Genomic DNA, 15,366 nt, shown 5'->3' on the forward strand with positions numbered 1-15,366 from the left:
ACAGCATGTAAATAGATGCACAGTTACTACACAAACACAGCATAGCACCTGGCATTATTAAGCCCTGCACAGTTGCTATCAGTATTTTTGTTTCTTTGAAATCTGTGGAAGTTTGTAAAGAGCTAAGCCAGATACCTCTGTATTCCTATCCTTCCCTACTGCCCAGTGGTTAGCATATCAGGATTTGTTTGCCCTGTAGTAAGGTCTCTGTGTCAGGATTTGTCCTCCCTGGAGAGAGGAAATCTGTGTGTGACCTTGGATTCATGACATTCAGTCCTAACTGGCCTAACACATTAGCTTGTCCAAAAGAATTGGCTTGTTTGAGCTGGTAGGTGCCAGGAGCTATCAGTAATATAGGCACTGGTACAGCTTCTGACTGGTTTTGCCGTTAACATACGCTCATTAAAATAACTCTGATAGCAAAACCAAAACCAATGTCCTTTCCCATTTTCTGAACACAAATCCTTTAATAGCTCAGGGCAGGGACAGGCAGACAACACGGCAGAGAAGGGGCCTAACTTGGCCCTCACTTTCCTTTCTATGCCCTGAATCTGTCCCAGCCTATCCTTTCCCTTGCCTATGACATCTCCATTCTCTCTCCTTTTTTCCCTTCAGGCACAGTCAGATTCCCTGTCTTGAAAACAGCCTCTTCTTGACCCTAATATTTTCTTTTGCAAGAAGAAGGCATCTTGGAAAGTAGGAAGAGTTGGGGCTTGGCGTCCAGAGACATACATTCATATCCTTTGTGTAACACACTACTCATGTGACATTAGGCAAATCCTATAATCTGTCTCAACCTCCATTAAATCTAGTTTGGGATGACGGTAGAACTGCTTACTCAGATGTGAGGAGTCTGTACTCCTGACAGAGCCTTAGGTACAAAATAGGTTCTGAGTAAGTAGGTGCTTACTTGTTTCTGGGACACCATTGTCATGAACACTTTCCCTGTTCCTCTCTTCCTTACTTTTTTTCCTGACCCAGACTCTGATACCCTCTGAATTCTGGCTTCTTTCTCCCCTGCTCAGGACCTTATCTATTCTAGCCCAGTAGACATAGCCCACAAGGTATTGATTGTCCTGAAGACCTTCCTGAAGAAGAATGAAGATATCCATGTGGGCAGTCTCATCCGTGGCCACTTCCTGCTCATCCTGCAACACCTGCTGGTGGAGGATGTGGTCCTCCCTTCAGGAGGTCAGTCTACAGGGACCTTGGGTATGTTCTGACCTGAAGGCCAGCGACATGAGTGGGCAGCTCTCCCCTGGTGAGGTCTGCTCTGGGAGAATTAAGGATTGTGCTGCAAAACAAAAGTCAGGCAAATGTGATATAACATACTCAGTTGTGTGTGTGTGTGTGTGTGTGTGTGTGTGTGTGTGTGTGTGTGTGTGTGTGTGTGAGAGAGAGAGAGAGAGAGAGAGAGAGAGAGATAGAGAGAGAGAGAGAGAGAATTTTACATAAATGGGTGTATATGATGTATTTGTGCATAGTGCCATCCTAAATAGCATGTGCTCAGAGCTATTTGTCACCAGTAGGAAGAAAGTGAAAATCTGGGGGAGGTTCAGGAGTTAGCAAGGTCCTGGGAGGGAACTGGATCTGTAATGTGTCAGAGATTCCCAGTGGGATTCCACTCCAAATCTGGAGTGGAAGTCTAGGAATCAAAGAAACCATGTCTTAGCTATTCAGGAGAATGAGATCTGAGGATCATGGTTTGAAGCCAGCCAAAGAAGAAAAGTAGATGAGACTCCTGTTAACCACTAAAAAAAACCCAGAAGTGGAGCTGTAGCTCAAAGTGGTAAAACACTAACCTTGAGAAAAAGAGCTGAAGGACAGAACCCAGGCCTTGTGATCACCAAAAACCAACCAAACAACAAACAAACCATAAGATATAGGGATATGTGTGGTAAAAAGACACTAGGCACCAGATTCATACTTAGATTCTGGCCTTGTGTCTTAGTATTTTCTAGCTGTAGCAATATTGTAGATGGTGGCTTTTAAACAACAGAATTTTTTTTTTGCCAGTTCTGGGGCATGAACTCAGGGCCTGGGCACTGTCCTTGGGCTTTCTTAAGGCTAGAGTTCTACCACTTGAACCACAGCACTAGTTCTGTTTTTTTCTATGTATGTGGTACCAAGGACTCAAACCTGGGTCTTCGTGCATGCTAGACAAGCACTCTTCCACTAGGCCAAACTCCTGGCCCCTCAATTTCTTAACTGAACAATAGGTCTAAGAATTCTTGTTTTGTGTGAGTAGTTTTTCCATGATACTGGAGATTAAATCCAGGACCCTCATACTTTCTAGGCAAGTACTCTATACCTGGAGTTAACTGGATCTCAGCCATTTTGATTGTATTTTGTTTGAGATAGATTCTAGCTAACTTTATCTAGGTTGGAGTCAAACTCTCAATCTGGTTGCTTCTTTCTCCCAAGTAATAGACTTCAGGCATGACCCACTAAACACTGTGATTTTCAATGGACTTACTAGGAAAAAAGAATTCCTGATAACAATCTGGAGTTTGTGTTCAGTGTATCAGGTAACAATTCTGTATTCTACAAAGAAGGAACAAGATATGAGATGGGTAAATTCTAATAAACAATCCCATCCCTTTGGAGATAGAGAACTCAATGTTCCTTATTCATTGCAGGAAGCAGTGTCTTTTGGAGTTCTGAGTTCAGACTTCCTGACTAGTCATCCTGTTTTTTACAGTCTCAGAGAACTTGCCCTTGCTGCTGAACCTCCTGTCTTTGGTACAGCTAAGGAACGATTCAAAACAAGAACTGGACAGTATGGCCATGAAACTTCTTCACCAAGGTATTTTGGTTTTCTTCTGATAGTGCCCAAAGGCCCAGAGTTAATGTGTGGTAGAACTCAGTCCTAATAGTGTTTCTCCTTCTTCTGTTCTTTTACCCTTTTGGAAGAAGATAGGGATCATTTTGTCCCCAAAGGCTGAGAGACCTCCTAAGACTTCCTTTGCTTGTTGCCACTGAGTATTTGAAAGCACTCCCCATAACAACTCCTCAGGATCAGACTCTGTGTTCAGCCATGCATAGCGGCTCACGCTTATAATCCTACCTACTCAGGAGGCTGAGATGACGATTGCAGTTCAAAGCCAGCCTAGGTACTAAAGACCTAGAGACTCTTATCTCCAATTAATCACTAAAGAAATGGGAAGTAGGACTATGGCTCAAGGGGTAGGTCGTTAGCCTTGAGCTGAAGAGTTCAGGGATAATGCCCAAGTCCAGATTTCAAGCCCCATGTCCCACCCACCCCCCCCCCAAAAAAAAGAAAGAAAAAAAAATCAGAGTGTGACAGGCAGAAGCCATGGAGTCCAAAAGGTCTTTTGTATGTTAGCTTAGTCTCTGTGTGGTGTTAGGTAGTAACTTGGCCTGTTTCAAACCTAGATTGCTCAGAGATAACATTATTTCCTATCTGTAGGGTTCAGATAGGAATATGTAATCTGGTAGACATAGAATGACCATACATAATGCTTCAGTGGATACTGCCCATATCATTTCGTGTTTCCTACCACCAGGACAGTTTTCTACCTCATCTCACTGCTGACCCAGTTGACCACAATGTTCTCTTCCCACACCCCAGACCTCACTGGAACCTTTCATTGCCTATCAAATGTAGTCCCTACTTCATAAGTAGTTCCTGTAGAAAGAATGATTGAGGGAAGACTGAAAGGACAAGGACAAATGACATATCTTCAGAATGTATGCACTTAGGTTCTTTGGCCACAGATGAGAAGGAGTAGCTTTCCCCACCTAAAGTCCAAACCTTAAAGGATCAGTATCAGGTTCAGAGAGGACCTCTGGGGACTTTTTTTTTTTTTTTTTTTTGCCAGTCCTGGGCTTGAGCTCAGGGCCTAAGCACTGTCCTTGGACTTTCTCAAGGCTAGAGCTCTACCACTTGAGCCTCAGCACCACTTCCAGCTTTTTTCTATGTATGTGGTACCGAGGAATTGAACCCGGGTCCTCGTGCATGCTAGGCAAGCACTCTACCACTAGGCCGAACTCCTGGCCCCTGGGGACTTTTACATACCCTGCCTTTGCTCAGTGCTGATTATTACTGTCAGTCCAAGGTTGATGCCAAACTGGAGAGAGATCTGTATATGAGAAAATCAACCTGGAAGAGCTTCTGACAAGCTGGTGCCAGTGGACCATGCCTGTAATATTAGCTACTCAGGAGGCTGAGAATTGAGGTTTTTTTTTTTAGTTGGGGGGAGGCCTGGGTGTTGTCTTTGAGCTCTTTAGCTCAAAGCTAGTGCTCTAGCACTCGAGCCACAACACCACTTCTGGTTTTCTAGTGGTTAATTGGAGATAAGAGTCTCACAGACTTTAGTGCCCAGGCTGGCTTTGAACCGTGATCCTCAGATCTCAGCCTCCTGAATAGCTAGGATTACAGGCGTGAGCCACCGGCACCCAGTTAGGACAGAGGTTTTGAAGCCAGCCTTAGCAGGAAAGTCCATGAAACTTTTTTTTCTTTTTTCATATATTTTTTATTGTAATTAATAGAAGGGTTACATGATATTTGCCAGATAGATGGTGCATTAATTCCCATACATTGATACCCTTTCACATGTCTTGGTCCCCATCTTCCTCCCCCCCACCCCCATCCATGAAACTCTTATCTTCAACTAAACACCAAAAAGTCAGAAGTAGAGCTGAGGCTCAAGTAGTAGAGAACCAGCCTTGAGTAGAAAAAGCTATGAGAGAATGTTCACAGGCTGGGTCAATCTTTGTAATCTCTGTTACCAGTGCCACAGCACTACTGTGGCTTTTTTTTTTTTTTTTTTGTATGTGGTACCGAGAAATCGAACCCAGGTCTTCATGCATTCTAGGCAAGCACTCTACCACTAGGTCACGTTTCTAGCCCTTTACACACAATTCTGGAGTCCCCGTATTTGAAAGCACTGGGAGGAAAGGACTTTACTTAAGGTGTAAAAATGTTGGAAGGGGGAGGGGAAACCTGCTTGTCTAGCTGACCACAAGGCAAATCAGTTCCATGTGATGTGGCTGCCAAAGAGCCTTGAATAGGTTTTATATTGTGATGATAGAATGGCAATTCCCTGGAGAGGGAAATATTCTGTTGCTGTCTGCTCTTCAGTGTCATAACTGCTCTGTTGTGTGTGGGCGGAGGGATGCACAAGAGCCATCTAATCTAGAGAAGCTATAGGAATTTCACTGGGAGCTTAAACTTTGACCTAAATCTTTTTTTATTTTTTGGCAGTACTAGGTTTTGAATACAGAGCTTTGAACTTGCCTCCAGGAATTGTGGCACTTTCACCATACCACTAACCCTTTTTTTGTGTTTGTTTTAGTTTTTCAAAGTCTTGAGTTTTTGCTTGGGGACTGCCTTGAACCACCATCGTCCTATCTAGACTTCCCAATAGCTGAGATTGTAAGGGGATATCACCATGCTTGGCTTACTGGTTGAAATAGCATCTTGCTAACCTTTTCCCAGGCTGGGCTAGGCTCATAATTCTGATATTTCCCTCCTGAGTTGCTGGAATTATAGGCATAAACCACCATGCCTGTCTTTTGCTTTTGAGACAGGAAGGTTTCTATATAGCCAAGACTGGCTTTAAACTTAGGATTGACCCGCCTCATCCTCCTAAGTGCTAGGAATATTGGCCTGAGCTGAATCTTGGTTATTGAATGAGAGTAAAAGAACTAGCCTGTAGGAGGTGGTAAAAGAAAGATAATATGGCTACTGGGTATAATGGAACATTCCCATAATCCTGGCAGTAACAAGACTTAGGTATGAGGATTCCAAATTCAAGGGTAGCTTGTGCTATGTAGTGTTATGTTGTCTTAAAAAAAAGAGAGAGAAAGGAAGGAAGGAAGAAAGGAAGGAAAGAAAGAAGGAAGGAAGGAAGAAAAGAAATGGGTGGGGAATATAATATGGCCAAGACAGGGAACTGCTTGTCTGTCACCATTATCACAGAATTCCTTTGGGAGGCTGGTTGGTCCAGAGACTCCTGCTAAGGTGGCAGATGACTTCTGAGGCCCCTTGTATCCTGAAGTCTATGGTGGCATATGCCCTTGACCAGCTTAAATCACTTTGCTTTGCAACAATTACTGTTTGTTCTGGTTGCTGTGATTCTGTGGGCTACTTATGTGGTTAAATCATATGGGAGAGTATGAATGTGTCCTCGAGTTAGCATGGTGCTTCCTTCCAGCTGCAATATCAGGAACACTTAATTTGTGCATGCTTTCCAAGACTGACATTTGAAATTCACCAGGTGTAGGCCTTCATCTGTGAGAAGTGTGAATGCTGGTATGCTGGTTAAACTGTAGACTGCTGTGCCATAGGTCACCTGGGAACTCTGATTTCTTGCAGTAAGCAAACTGTGTGGGAAGTGCAGCCCCTCTGACGTGGACATCCTGCAGCCTTCCTTCAACTTCTTGTACTGGAGCCTTCATCAGACTAGGCCCAGCAGTCAGAAAAGAGGTATAGGGGCTCAGACAGACACAGTGAAGAGAATAATGAGCAATGTTAGAAGCCCTTATTTCCTTCAATTGTTTCATCTGTAAAAAACAAAACAAACAAAATCAGCAGGGGTTCATGTGAGGCTATCAGAACCTTTAGTTCTGGTGATGCCGGGACCCTTAGGGCCTCATGCTGATTCTTTGTGGGTTTTTTTTGTATGCTTGAAGCTCTGCCAATTGCAAATGCAATCCCTAAGCTAGAGTTTCTGTGTAACTATGTGGCCCTTACCATACCCTTCCTCTGTAGCTGCTGCTGTGCTCCTGAGCTGCACAGACCTGATAGAGCTTCTGGAAAAGATGTTGGCACTTACCTGGACAGAGATGGACTCTACCAGAAACGCATTGCTCTGCTCTGCTTGGCTTCTCACTGCTTCCTTCTCTACCCAGCAGCACAACGGCAGTTTAAAGGTTGGTCTCTAGCTCCATGGTTTTGGGGCAGGAGACAGCATTCAAGGAAATGATAACAAAAATTCATGAGTTCTGACCCCAGCTTTGTGACATATTGGCTATGTAACCACGGTGAGGTATTTATTTTAAATATTAGTTTTCTTTACAAAGTGAGGAAAACATCTAAGGTTGTTGTCATGTTTTGTTTTTTTTTTTTTTGCCAGTGCTGGGCCTTGAGCTCAGGGCCTGAGCACTGTCCTTGGACTTTCTCAAGGCTAGCACTCTACCACTTGAGTCTCAGCACCACTTCTGGCTTTTTTCTTTTTCTTTCTTTTTTTTTTTTAATTTTTATTTTTTTATATTCTTTTGATATTTTTTACTGTAATTAATAAAAGGGTTACATGATATTTGCCAGATAGAGGGTATATTAATTCACATACATTGATACCCTTTCACATGTCTTGGTCTCCATTACCCTCTCCCCCACCCCCTTTCTGGCTTTTTTCTATGTATGTGGTACCAAGGAATTGAACCTGGGTCTTCGTGCATGCTAGGTGAGCACTCTACCACTAGGCCAAACTCCTGGCCCCTGTTATGTTGTTTTAAATTAATCCTTTGGGTTTTGTTTTGTTTTGTTTTTTGGTCCTGGGGCTTGTATTGAGGGCCTGAGCATCGTCCTTGGGCTTTCTCAAAGCTAGAACTGTACCACTTGAGCCACAGCACACTTCTAGCTTTTCCTATGTATGTGGTACCAAGAAATTCAACCTGGGTCTTTGTGCATGCTAGGCAAGCACTCAACCACTAGGCCAAACTCCTGGCCCTGTTTTGGGGGTTTTTAATACATAGTCTCACTATGTAGCCCAGGCTGGCCTTGAACTCTTGATCTTTGTGCCTTAGCCTCCCAATGCTAGATTATAGGCATGTGCCACCACAACCAACTAAATCTTTTTAAAACACACAGCTCACCTACATGCCAGGCTATATTTTGTCATAGAGGAATAAAAAATGAATGCGGCATTTGCCCTACCCTTAGAGAACTTATAGTTTAAGCTGCCTTTTGCTTGAACTCAAGGCCTGGGCACTGTTTGTGGGCTTTCTTAAGACTAGTGCTTTACCACTTGAGCCACAGCAACACTTCTGGCTTTTTCTGTGTATGTGGTACTGAAGAATAGAAACCAGGGCTTCCTGGATTCTATTTCAGCCAATGGAAGGAAGCAGAGGCAAGTACTCAACCACTAGGCCATACACCCAGCCCCCATTCTAAACAGTTCAAACAGTAAGATTTTATCCAACAAAGACAGTAGGAAAGGCACTAGAGCCAAGTATGTGCAAAGTCACAGAGCCTGCACAAATTTAGGACCTGGGGTATATAATCTGAAAAGCACAGAGGTGCTCTATATGGCTAAATATGAGGATGTAGAAATAGATCAGATTAGACAGGCAGGACCTAACTTATAACCTTAAAGTGCCTAGTGGCAAGCTATGAAGTGTCACATGTGATTAGCTGTCATTGCTATTGTTGGAGAAGGTGATACAGGAAACAGAATAGCAGTAGACATATCCAGTGGACAGAACACCTCCTTTTCTCCTATCCCATAGGACCTTGTCATCACAGTGACATGAGCTCTCTTCATGAGCTCCCCTATAGATGACTTTAGGAATCTCTTCTGTTCCTCTGGACCATCCTCTAGCTTCTACAATAGTGTTATATTGTCCACAGCATTGTGCCAGTCTAGTGATGTGCATGTAGAAATTAAGATATTTTTGACCTTGGGCTCCTATAGCAGATCTGTGCTGTAAAAGACTCTGTAGGTAGTTGTTTGTGGTTGATTTGCAGCAGAAACTTGCCCTGCTTTTCTGTATGAAGATGCTGGGCCCACCAATATTTTTGCAGTGACCTGCCCAAGCAGAAATCTCCATCCTGACATTGGCTGTGTCCTGACCCCAGCTTATAGCTAACCATTTTTGTGTGTGTGTGTGTGTGTGTGTGTGTGTGTGTGTGTGTGTGTGCTACAATTGGGGCTTGAACTCAGGGCCAGGGTGTTCTCCCTTAGCTGTTCTGCTTAAAATTGGCATTGTACCACTTGAGCCACAATATTTGTGACTATTTCATATCTCCATACAGTTTAAAATGTATTCATTTGTTTTTCCTTTTATTACCATATATTAATTGTACAAAGGTGTTTCATTATGTTCTTGCATGCATATAATGTACTTTGATCAAATTCATCACTTCTATTACTATTTACTATTGTTATTGTTTTTATTATTTTTTTGGTCGTGGGGCTTAAATTCTGGGCCTGGGCGCTGTCCCTGAGCTCTTCAGCTCAAGGCTATCACTCTATGCTTTGAGCCACAGAGCCACTCCCGGTTTTCTAGTGGTTAATTGGAGATAATTCTCACGGACTTTTTAGTGCCCAAGGTGGCTTTGAACCTCGATCCTCAGATCTCAGCCTCCTGAGTAGCTAGGATTATAGGCGTGAGCCACTGTGCCTGGCTCTAATACATTGTGTGTGTGTATGTGTGTGTGTATGCCAGTGTCAGTCCTAGGGCTTGAACTCAGACTAGGTGCTGTCTCTGAGCTTTTTTTGCCTAAGGTTACCACCCTAAACTTGAGCTTGGGCTCTACTTCTAGTTTTTTGGATAGTTAATTGGTGATAAGAGTCTCATAGACTTTCCTGCCTTGGCTGCCTTTGAATTGTGATCCTCTGATCTCAGCCTCCTAAGGTCTGATCCTGGCTTATTTTTTAACATTTTTCAGAAAATTTGAGATTTATAGAAAAGGTAAGCAAATAGCAGAAAGTTCCCATATAGTCTTGTACACAGTTTCCTCTGTTATTCACATCTTATGATATCTCTACCTCTTTTAAAAGTTGGCTCTTTTGCTTAGAATCTGATTCTTCTATCAGTCAGAAGAGAATTTTTTTCCCATTCCTGGAACTTGAACTCGAGGCCTGAGCACTGTCCTTGCACTTTCTCAAGGATTGAGCTCTACTACATGAGCCACAGCACCATTTCCAGCTTTTTCTACATATGTGGTACCAAGGAATCAAACCTGGGTCTTCGTGAATGATAGGCAAGCACTCTACCACTAGGCCAAACTCTCGGCCCTAGAGAATTTTAAGGAAGTGCTTAATCCAGCCTGTGACAAAGTGGGGGCCGCTACTGGTTGAAGAGATCAGGGAAGACACAGCTTTGAACTTGCCACCTTTGCTAGCTCCTTTGCTAGATGTTGTTTGATATCAGATACATGTTTACTGATGCTGATGCTCAGCTGTCCCCCACAATAGCTCTGATGGAAGTCAAAACAGGTGATATTCTTTTAATTTCCTAGATGAAGAAAGGGAGGCAGGCTGAGGGAGGTACAATGATGTGCCACATGACAGAGGCAGGATTTCTGATTTTGTCTATCTGACTCCAGTTAGGTGAATTAATGTGAGTACAGCCAGAGTCTCAAGCAAAGATGGGAAAGGCTTGGGGAGGCTCCCTGGTGGAGGAAGCAATTGGGGTCAGAGGAGATTTGGAAAAGAGTTAGTTGTATAGATACAATCTCATTTTTCCTCACACTCTTGAAGACAGGACTGGCGAAGGTCAGAAGACTCTGTGACCTCCTCTGTATCCTCTTGATGAAGCAAGTTTGTGGCAAAAAAAAAAAACAAACAAACATATGGGAGCAGGCTATTTACCATATGACCTGTGGAACATGAGGCTTAGTCTTTTATTTCTTGCTCTCCTAGGTTCACCAGACACTGTCTATAGAACTGGACCAAGTACTGAAAGCTCTCAGCTTTCCCACCAAAAAGGTGGCGCTGCTCCTAGGTATGGGCCCCAGAATTTCCAGTGAGAAGAGGAAAACCTCTGGAGTCTGAGATAAGACCACTTACCCAGAACAGCCTCTGAACACCCCATAACCATTCCATCAGTATAGTTTCCCTGCACCATGACAGAGCTGGGGGGGGGGGGAGAAGGCAGGAACTAGATGTGACAAGTCTCCTGTTTTCAGCTGCCATTTTAAACTTCCTGCGGACAGCCCTGCAACAAAACTTTTCCTCTGTCCTGGTTGCCTTGGTGCACTCCGGGACCTATCCACCACCAGGCTCTGAGGACAGTGTCCTAGCTCCACTGGGAACGTCACAAGTGCTGTCTCTGGTCGGCGGTCTGCAGAACCTTCTGGTGCAGGTAAGGGCCTTGCTGAGTGGGTAGGTATGTCGTTTTATCTCAGAATGATGTTTATTGGCATTTGCCTAATGACTGATATTTCATATTACTAGAACACAAGTTTTATTTGATGAAAGGTTTTGCTATGGATAGAACCCATGGTTTTAGAATAACTGTGGTATGTTTCAGTGACTAAATCTATGGACCTTTTCAGAAGGTCCCATCTCCTTTTCTGTTTTGTTTTGGTTTGGTTTTGCCAGTCCTGGGGCTTGAGCACTGTCCTTGGACTTTCTCAAGGCTTGTGGTCTGCCACTTGAGCCCCAGCACCACTTCTGGCTTTTTCTATGTATGTGGTACTAAGGAACCGAACTTGAGTCTTCGTGCATGCTAGATAAGTACTCTACCACTAGCCAAACTCTTGGCCCTCCTTTTCTAAAACCATACATTTTTAGAAAAGACAAATCACCCAGTATGCTCTGTATGATGTCAACCAGTATATCTTAATAATTATCCACAAGGTCACACTCCAAATCTGAAGTTCTGAAATCCACATAACTCTGAATTTTTTTCCTTAAAGTTAAAATCTTCTGCTAGCAAATTTGACCATAATTTCTACTTTTGTTTGTTTTTACAGAAGGACCCTCTATTGTCTTATGCCTGTGTTGGCTGCCTGGAGGCCTTGCTTGACTACCTAAATGCCAGGAGTCCTGAATTAGGTAGGAATGTTCCCCATTTTGATGTTCTCACAGGGAAAAATGGAAGGGAACCAGCCCTCACCTTACTGCCCTAGGTTTCCATTCCTACCCACTTGTGTGATTCAGATTCATCCTACTTTTGTTTTGTTTGCCATTACTAGAGCTTGAATTCAGAATCTCACTTAGCTTTTCCTGCTCAAGGCTGGCATTTTACCACTTGAGCCACACCTCTCTTTCTGGTTTTTGCTATTTAATTGGAGGCTGCCCAAGTTGGCTTTGAACACTGATTCTCAGATTTTATTCTTCTGAGTAGCTAGTATAGGCATAGGTCACCAGAGTCTAGCTTACTTAACTGTTTTAACAGTGAAAGGACATTGTTATGCCCATTACACAGATCAGGGCATTAGGTTCAAGAGCCTTTCCTCTTGTCTGCCTCCCATAGTCATGGTGAATATTGTTTCACTGAGCCAGCATGGGTAGGTAGAGAACTATGGAAGGGAGAAACCTCCTGGGATCAGCGTATTCAGTATCCTGTTGGCAGCTGGCAAGTCCCTTTTTGAGCCAATAGGAGAAGCTCCTCTTCAGCCATGTGCCTTCAAACTTTTGGAAAAGTACTACTAACCACCTGGGGATTGGTGTTTCCTTACAGCACTCCATGTGGCCTCCCAGCCCTGGAATCGATTTTTGCTTTTCACTCTGTTGGATGCTGGAGAGAACCCCTTTCTCAGACCTGAGATACTAAGGCTTATAACCCTGGTAAGTGCAGAAAGCATAGTCCTATGGTCTGAGGAGTGTCAGGAGCCTGGATGGTTCAAAAAAGAGCCAGGAAACAATATTTCAGGTCACCCTAATGTTGAAAGAAGGCAGAGAGGCTGGGTGGCCTTCGCTATATTAGTCCTGTTTGGAGAATTCTTCGAATGCCCACAGGTCCTCATCCCGGGAGACCTGCACACATCTTATTTCTCTTATGAAATGTTGACCAGAGTTTGCTGTCCCATGCCAGGCCTACTAGGTACTGAAGGTGTAGAAGAGCCGAATACTCTGCTTGTAAGGTTCCTTCCGTCTAGAGGGAGTAGACAAATTAATAGTTAAATATTATATTCTTAGCAGGGGCATGGCGAGGATGCTGTGTTTGGCCCATAGTAAATGCCCACTATTTAAAGCCTGTGAGCTGGGCCGGGAGTTTTGCCTAGTGGTTAAAGTGCTTGCCTAGCATGCACGAAGACCTGGGTTCGATTCCTCGGTACCACATACATAGAAAAAAGCCTGAAGTGGTGCTGAGGCTCAAGTGGTAGAGCTCTAGCCTTGAGAAAGTCCAAGGACAGTGCTCAGGCCCTGAGCTCAAGCCCATGACTGGCAAAAATAAATAAATAAATAAATAAATAAATAAATAAATAAATAAATAAAGCCTGTGAGCTATAGTGCAATGAACCAGCAAATAGATCAGTTGTTGGTGTGGGAACACAGAAAGAAGAGTAACTGCTTGTGTACAAAGAAGGCAATGTTTCAGCTGAGGCTGAGTTAGTAGTGAGGAGGAAAGTGCTGTAGGTGTTAAGGTGAGGAAAGCTGCTGTAAGAGCCCATGGTGGCAGGTTATGGAACTGCCATGGTTCATCTGGGTCATGAGTATGTAGTGCGTGACAGGAAGGGGAGCCAGCACTGAAGGAACCAGTAAGGCCAGCTTTCTCAGATCTCACTCTGTGTCATTTATACCATTTTCCTGTGACACAGGACTACTCATCCTCACCAGTATAGAGTCCCTTGAAGACAGGGTTCTGTGGGCTTTAGACCAGTGTCCTCAGCCCAGAGCTGAGCACAGCAGGGCACAGGAAATGGCATCTCTTCCAATAATGTGGGCTTCTCTTTCTGTGTCAGTTTGTGCGGTACCAGAGTAGTAATGTCTTCTCTCATAAAGAGGTGAGTCAAGTTCTGCAAGCAGCAGTTTTGGCTGACTTTTCTACTCTCTCGAATACCACACTCCAGGCTCTACGTAACTTCTTCCTGCAGGTGGGTAGAAACAGGTAATACGAAGTTCTAATAAGGCTAGACTCTCACGAGCACCTTCTCCATAGAAGGGGGGAGTTTTGGCCCCAAGAGCCATTAGAAAATCAGGAGTGCTGCAAGTGGGAAGTTAGAGAGGGCCTGCTTTTTCACCCAGGTGCAGAGCATGGGCCTTCTGACTGACCACAAGACAGCCCAGACCCTGCAGGCCTCCTTGGAGGGCTTTTCCTCCAGCGCCTTTTCTGCCCAGCCCCTTCAGGACATGCTGTATCCTTTCTTGAATATGGGTGCGTTGGTCTGAGCAAGGTTACTCAGGCCAAGGATGTGTGGCATCTTATTAGCCCAAGCAGAGAGGACTGGTGACTAGTGAGACCTTTAGAAAGCCCATGTTTGAGGCTGGTCATGGTAGTGCACGCCTATTTATCCAAGCACTTAGGATACTGAGACAGGGAGATTGGGAGTTTGTGTCCAGCTTAGGTTGTATAGTGAGTTCCAGAGCAGCCTAGACTAAATAGTGAAACTTAGCAGGTCTCAACTTTGGAATCTACATAGCTATTTTTTTAAGGAGCATCTTATTTTTGTTTGCCTATACTTGTCCTTTTGGGGCCCTGAAAAATGTGATTCTCTTCCACTGTAGTTGGACCCATCTCTCTTTGTTTTCCTCTCATGTATCATACCAGCTGCCTGGGAGGGGTAGCTGTATCCCTGTCCCACATCAGAGACTGAGCCTCAGGACTTACGAGATCCGGAAACTAAAGAGCAATGGGACCTGCAGAACAAGTCAGGGTATACTTGTTACAGAGACGGAGGACAATCTCAGCTATTCATGTGGAACCATTTACTCCATTGTGGAAATGGAATCCAGAAATAAAATGATACATTCATACAGCTTTGTGGGCTCACACTCTAAATTTATCTTGTTTCCCTGGAGCTGCTGTCTCATCCAGTAGGAGAATGTGTTGTTTCAGCAAAGAATGACAATGGAGAGAGATGTGTTATGACAACACTAAGGACTTCCAGGGTGTCTTACCTGAGTGCTGTGAGGACAAAGAAGACTTTAGAATCTGAGCTGCTAGTAGCTAAAAGTGAAGATCTTGGTGAGAGGTTTATCAGGCAAGGAAAGCCTTTTTTGGCTAAAGTGGGTGCCTTCGGTTCCTTTCCCTCACAGCTTGTTTTACAAACCCATAAGAGTAGTTTTTATTTCATGTGTGCTTCCATTTAACGAATGCCATATAAGTCTGAACTCCTCAACTGTGTCTTGGCCTGTTCAGAAGTCAGCCTGGCCTGGGACTTTAGTTCCTGTCCCTCTGGCAAGGGCCCCAGCCTAACTGGCCACACCACCTGGACACTGGATCTGGCTGCTGTTCTGATTCTGCAAAACTGAGGCTAAATGAAGAAACAACTTGGTTTAGAAGTTGGTGGATGTGAGGGGAAAGAAGGGGATGCCCATACTCCATGTTGGGGACTGTGCTGATTTTTTTTTTTTTTGGCCAGTCCTGGGCTTGAGCTCAGGGCGGGGGCACTGTCCTTGGATACTTTTTGCTCTGCCACTTGAGCCACAGCGCCACTTCTGGCTTTTTCTGTGTATATGATACCAGGAAATCGAACCCAGGGCTTTCTGCATGCTAGTGGAGCAG

At 44.1% G+C, this 15,366-nt stretch overlaps 1 protein-coding gene across 2 annotated transcripts in view; it reads left to right on the plus strand.

Moving 5' to 3' along the window:
• The window catches only part of Mei1 (meiotic double-stranded break formation protein 1), a 69,074-nt gene extending 54,523 nt beyond the window's left edge, over window positions 1–14,551 (plus strand). Inside the window, exons 21-31 of one of the 2 annotated variants that reach the window (XM_090328817.1) lie at window positions 1,026–1,191; window positions 2,702–2,806; window positions 6,341–6,451; window positions 6,737–6,897; window positions 10,614–10,695; window positions 10,880–11,055; window positions 11,669–11,750; window positions 12,379–12,485; window positions 13,604–13,735; window positions 13,887–13,996; window positions 14,410–14,551. In XM_090328817.1, the coding sequence (XP_090184943.1) occupies window positions 1,026–1,191; window positions 2,702–2,806; window positions 6,341–6,451; window positions 6,737–6,897; window positions 10,614–10,695; window positions 10,880–11,055; window positions 11,669–11,750; window positions 12,379–12,485; window positions 13,604–13,735; window positions 13,887–13,996; window positions 14,410–14,455 (1,278 nt within the window). In that variant the 3' untranslated portion in view covers window positions 14,456–14,551. Of the gene's footprint in view, window positions 1–1,025; window positions 1,192–2,701; window positions 2,807–6,340; window positions 6,452–6,736; window positions 6,898–10,613; window positions 10,696–10,879; window positions 11,056–11,668; window positions 11,751–12,378; window positions 12,486–13,603; window positions 13,736–13,886; window positions 13,997–14,366 lie in introns of both variants that reach the window. The other variant, XM_090328818.1, reaches the window with a different exon arrangement.
• Window positions 14,552–15,366: the final 815 nt, after the last annotated feature.

The sequence above is a fragment of the Megascapheus bottae genome, chromosome 2, assembly GCF_031878675.1.
Source record: "Megascapheus bottae isolate mThoBot1 chromosome 2, mThoBot2.hap1, whole genome shotgun sequence".
NCBI lineage: Eukaryota > Metazoa > Chordata > Mammalia > Rodentia > Geomyidae > Megascapheus > Megascapheus bottae.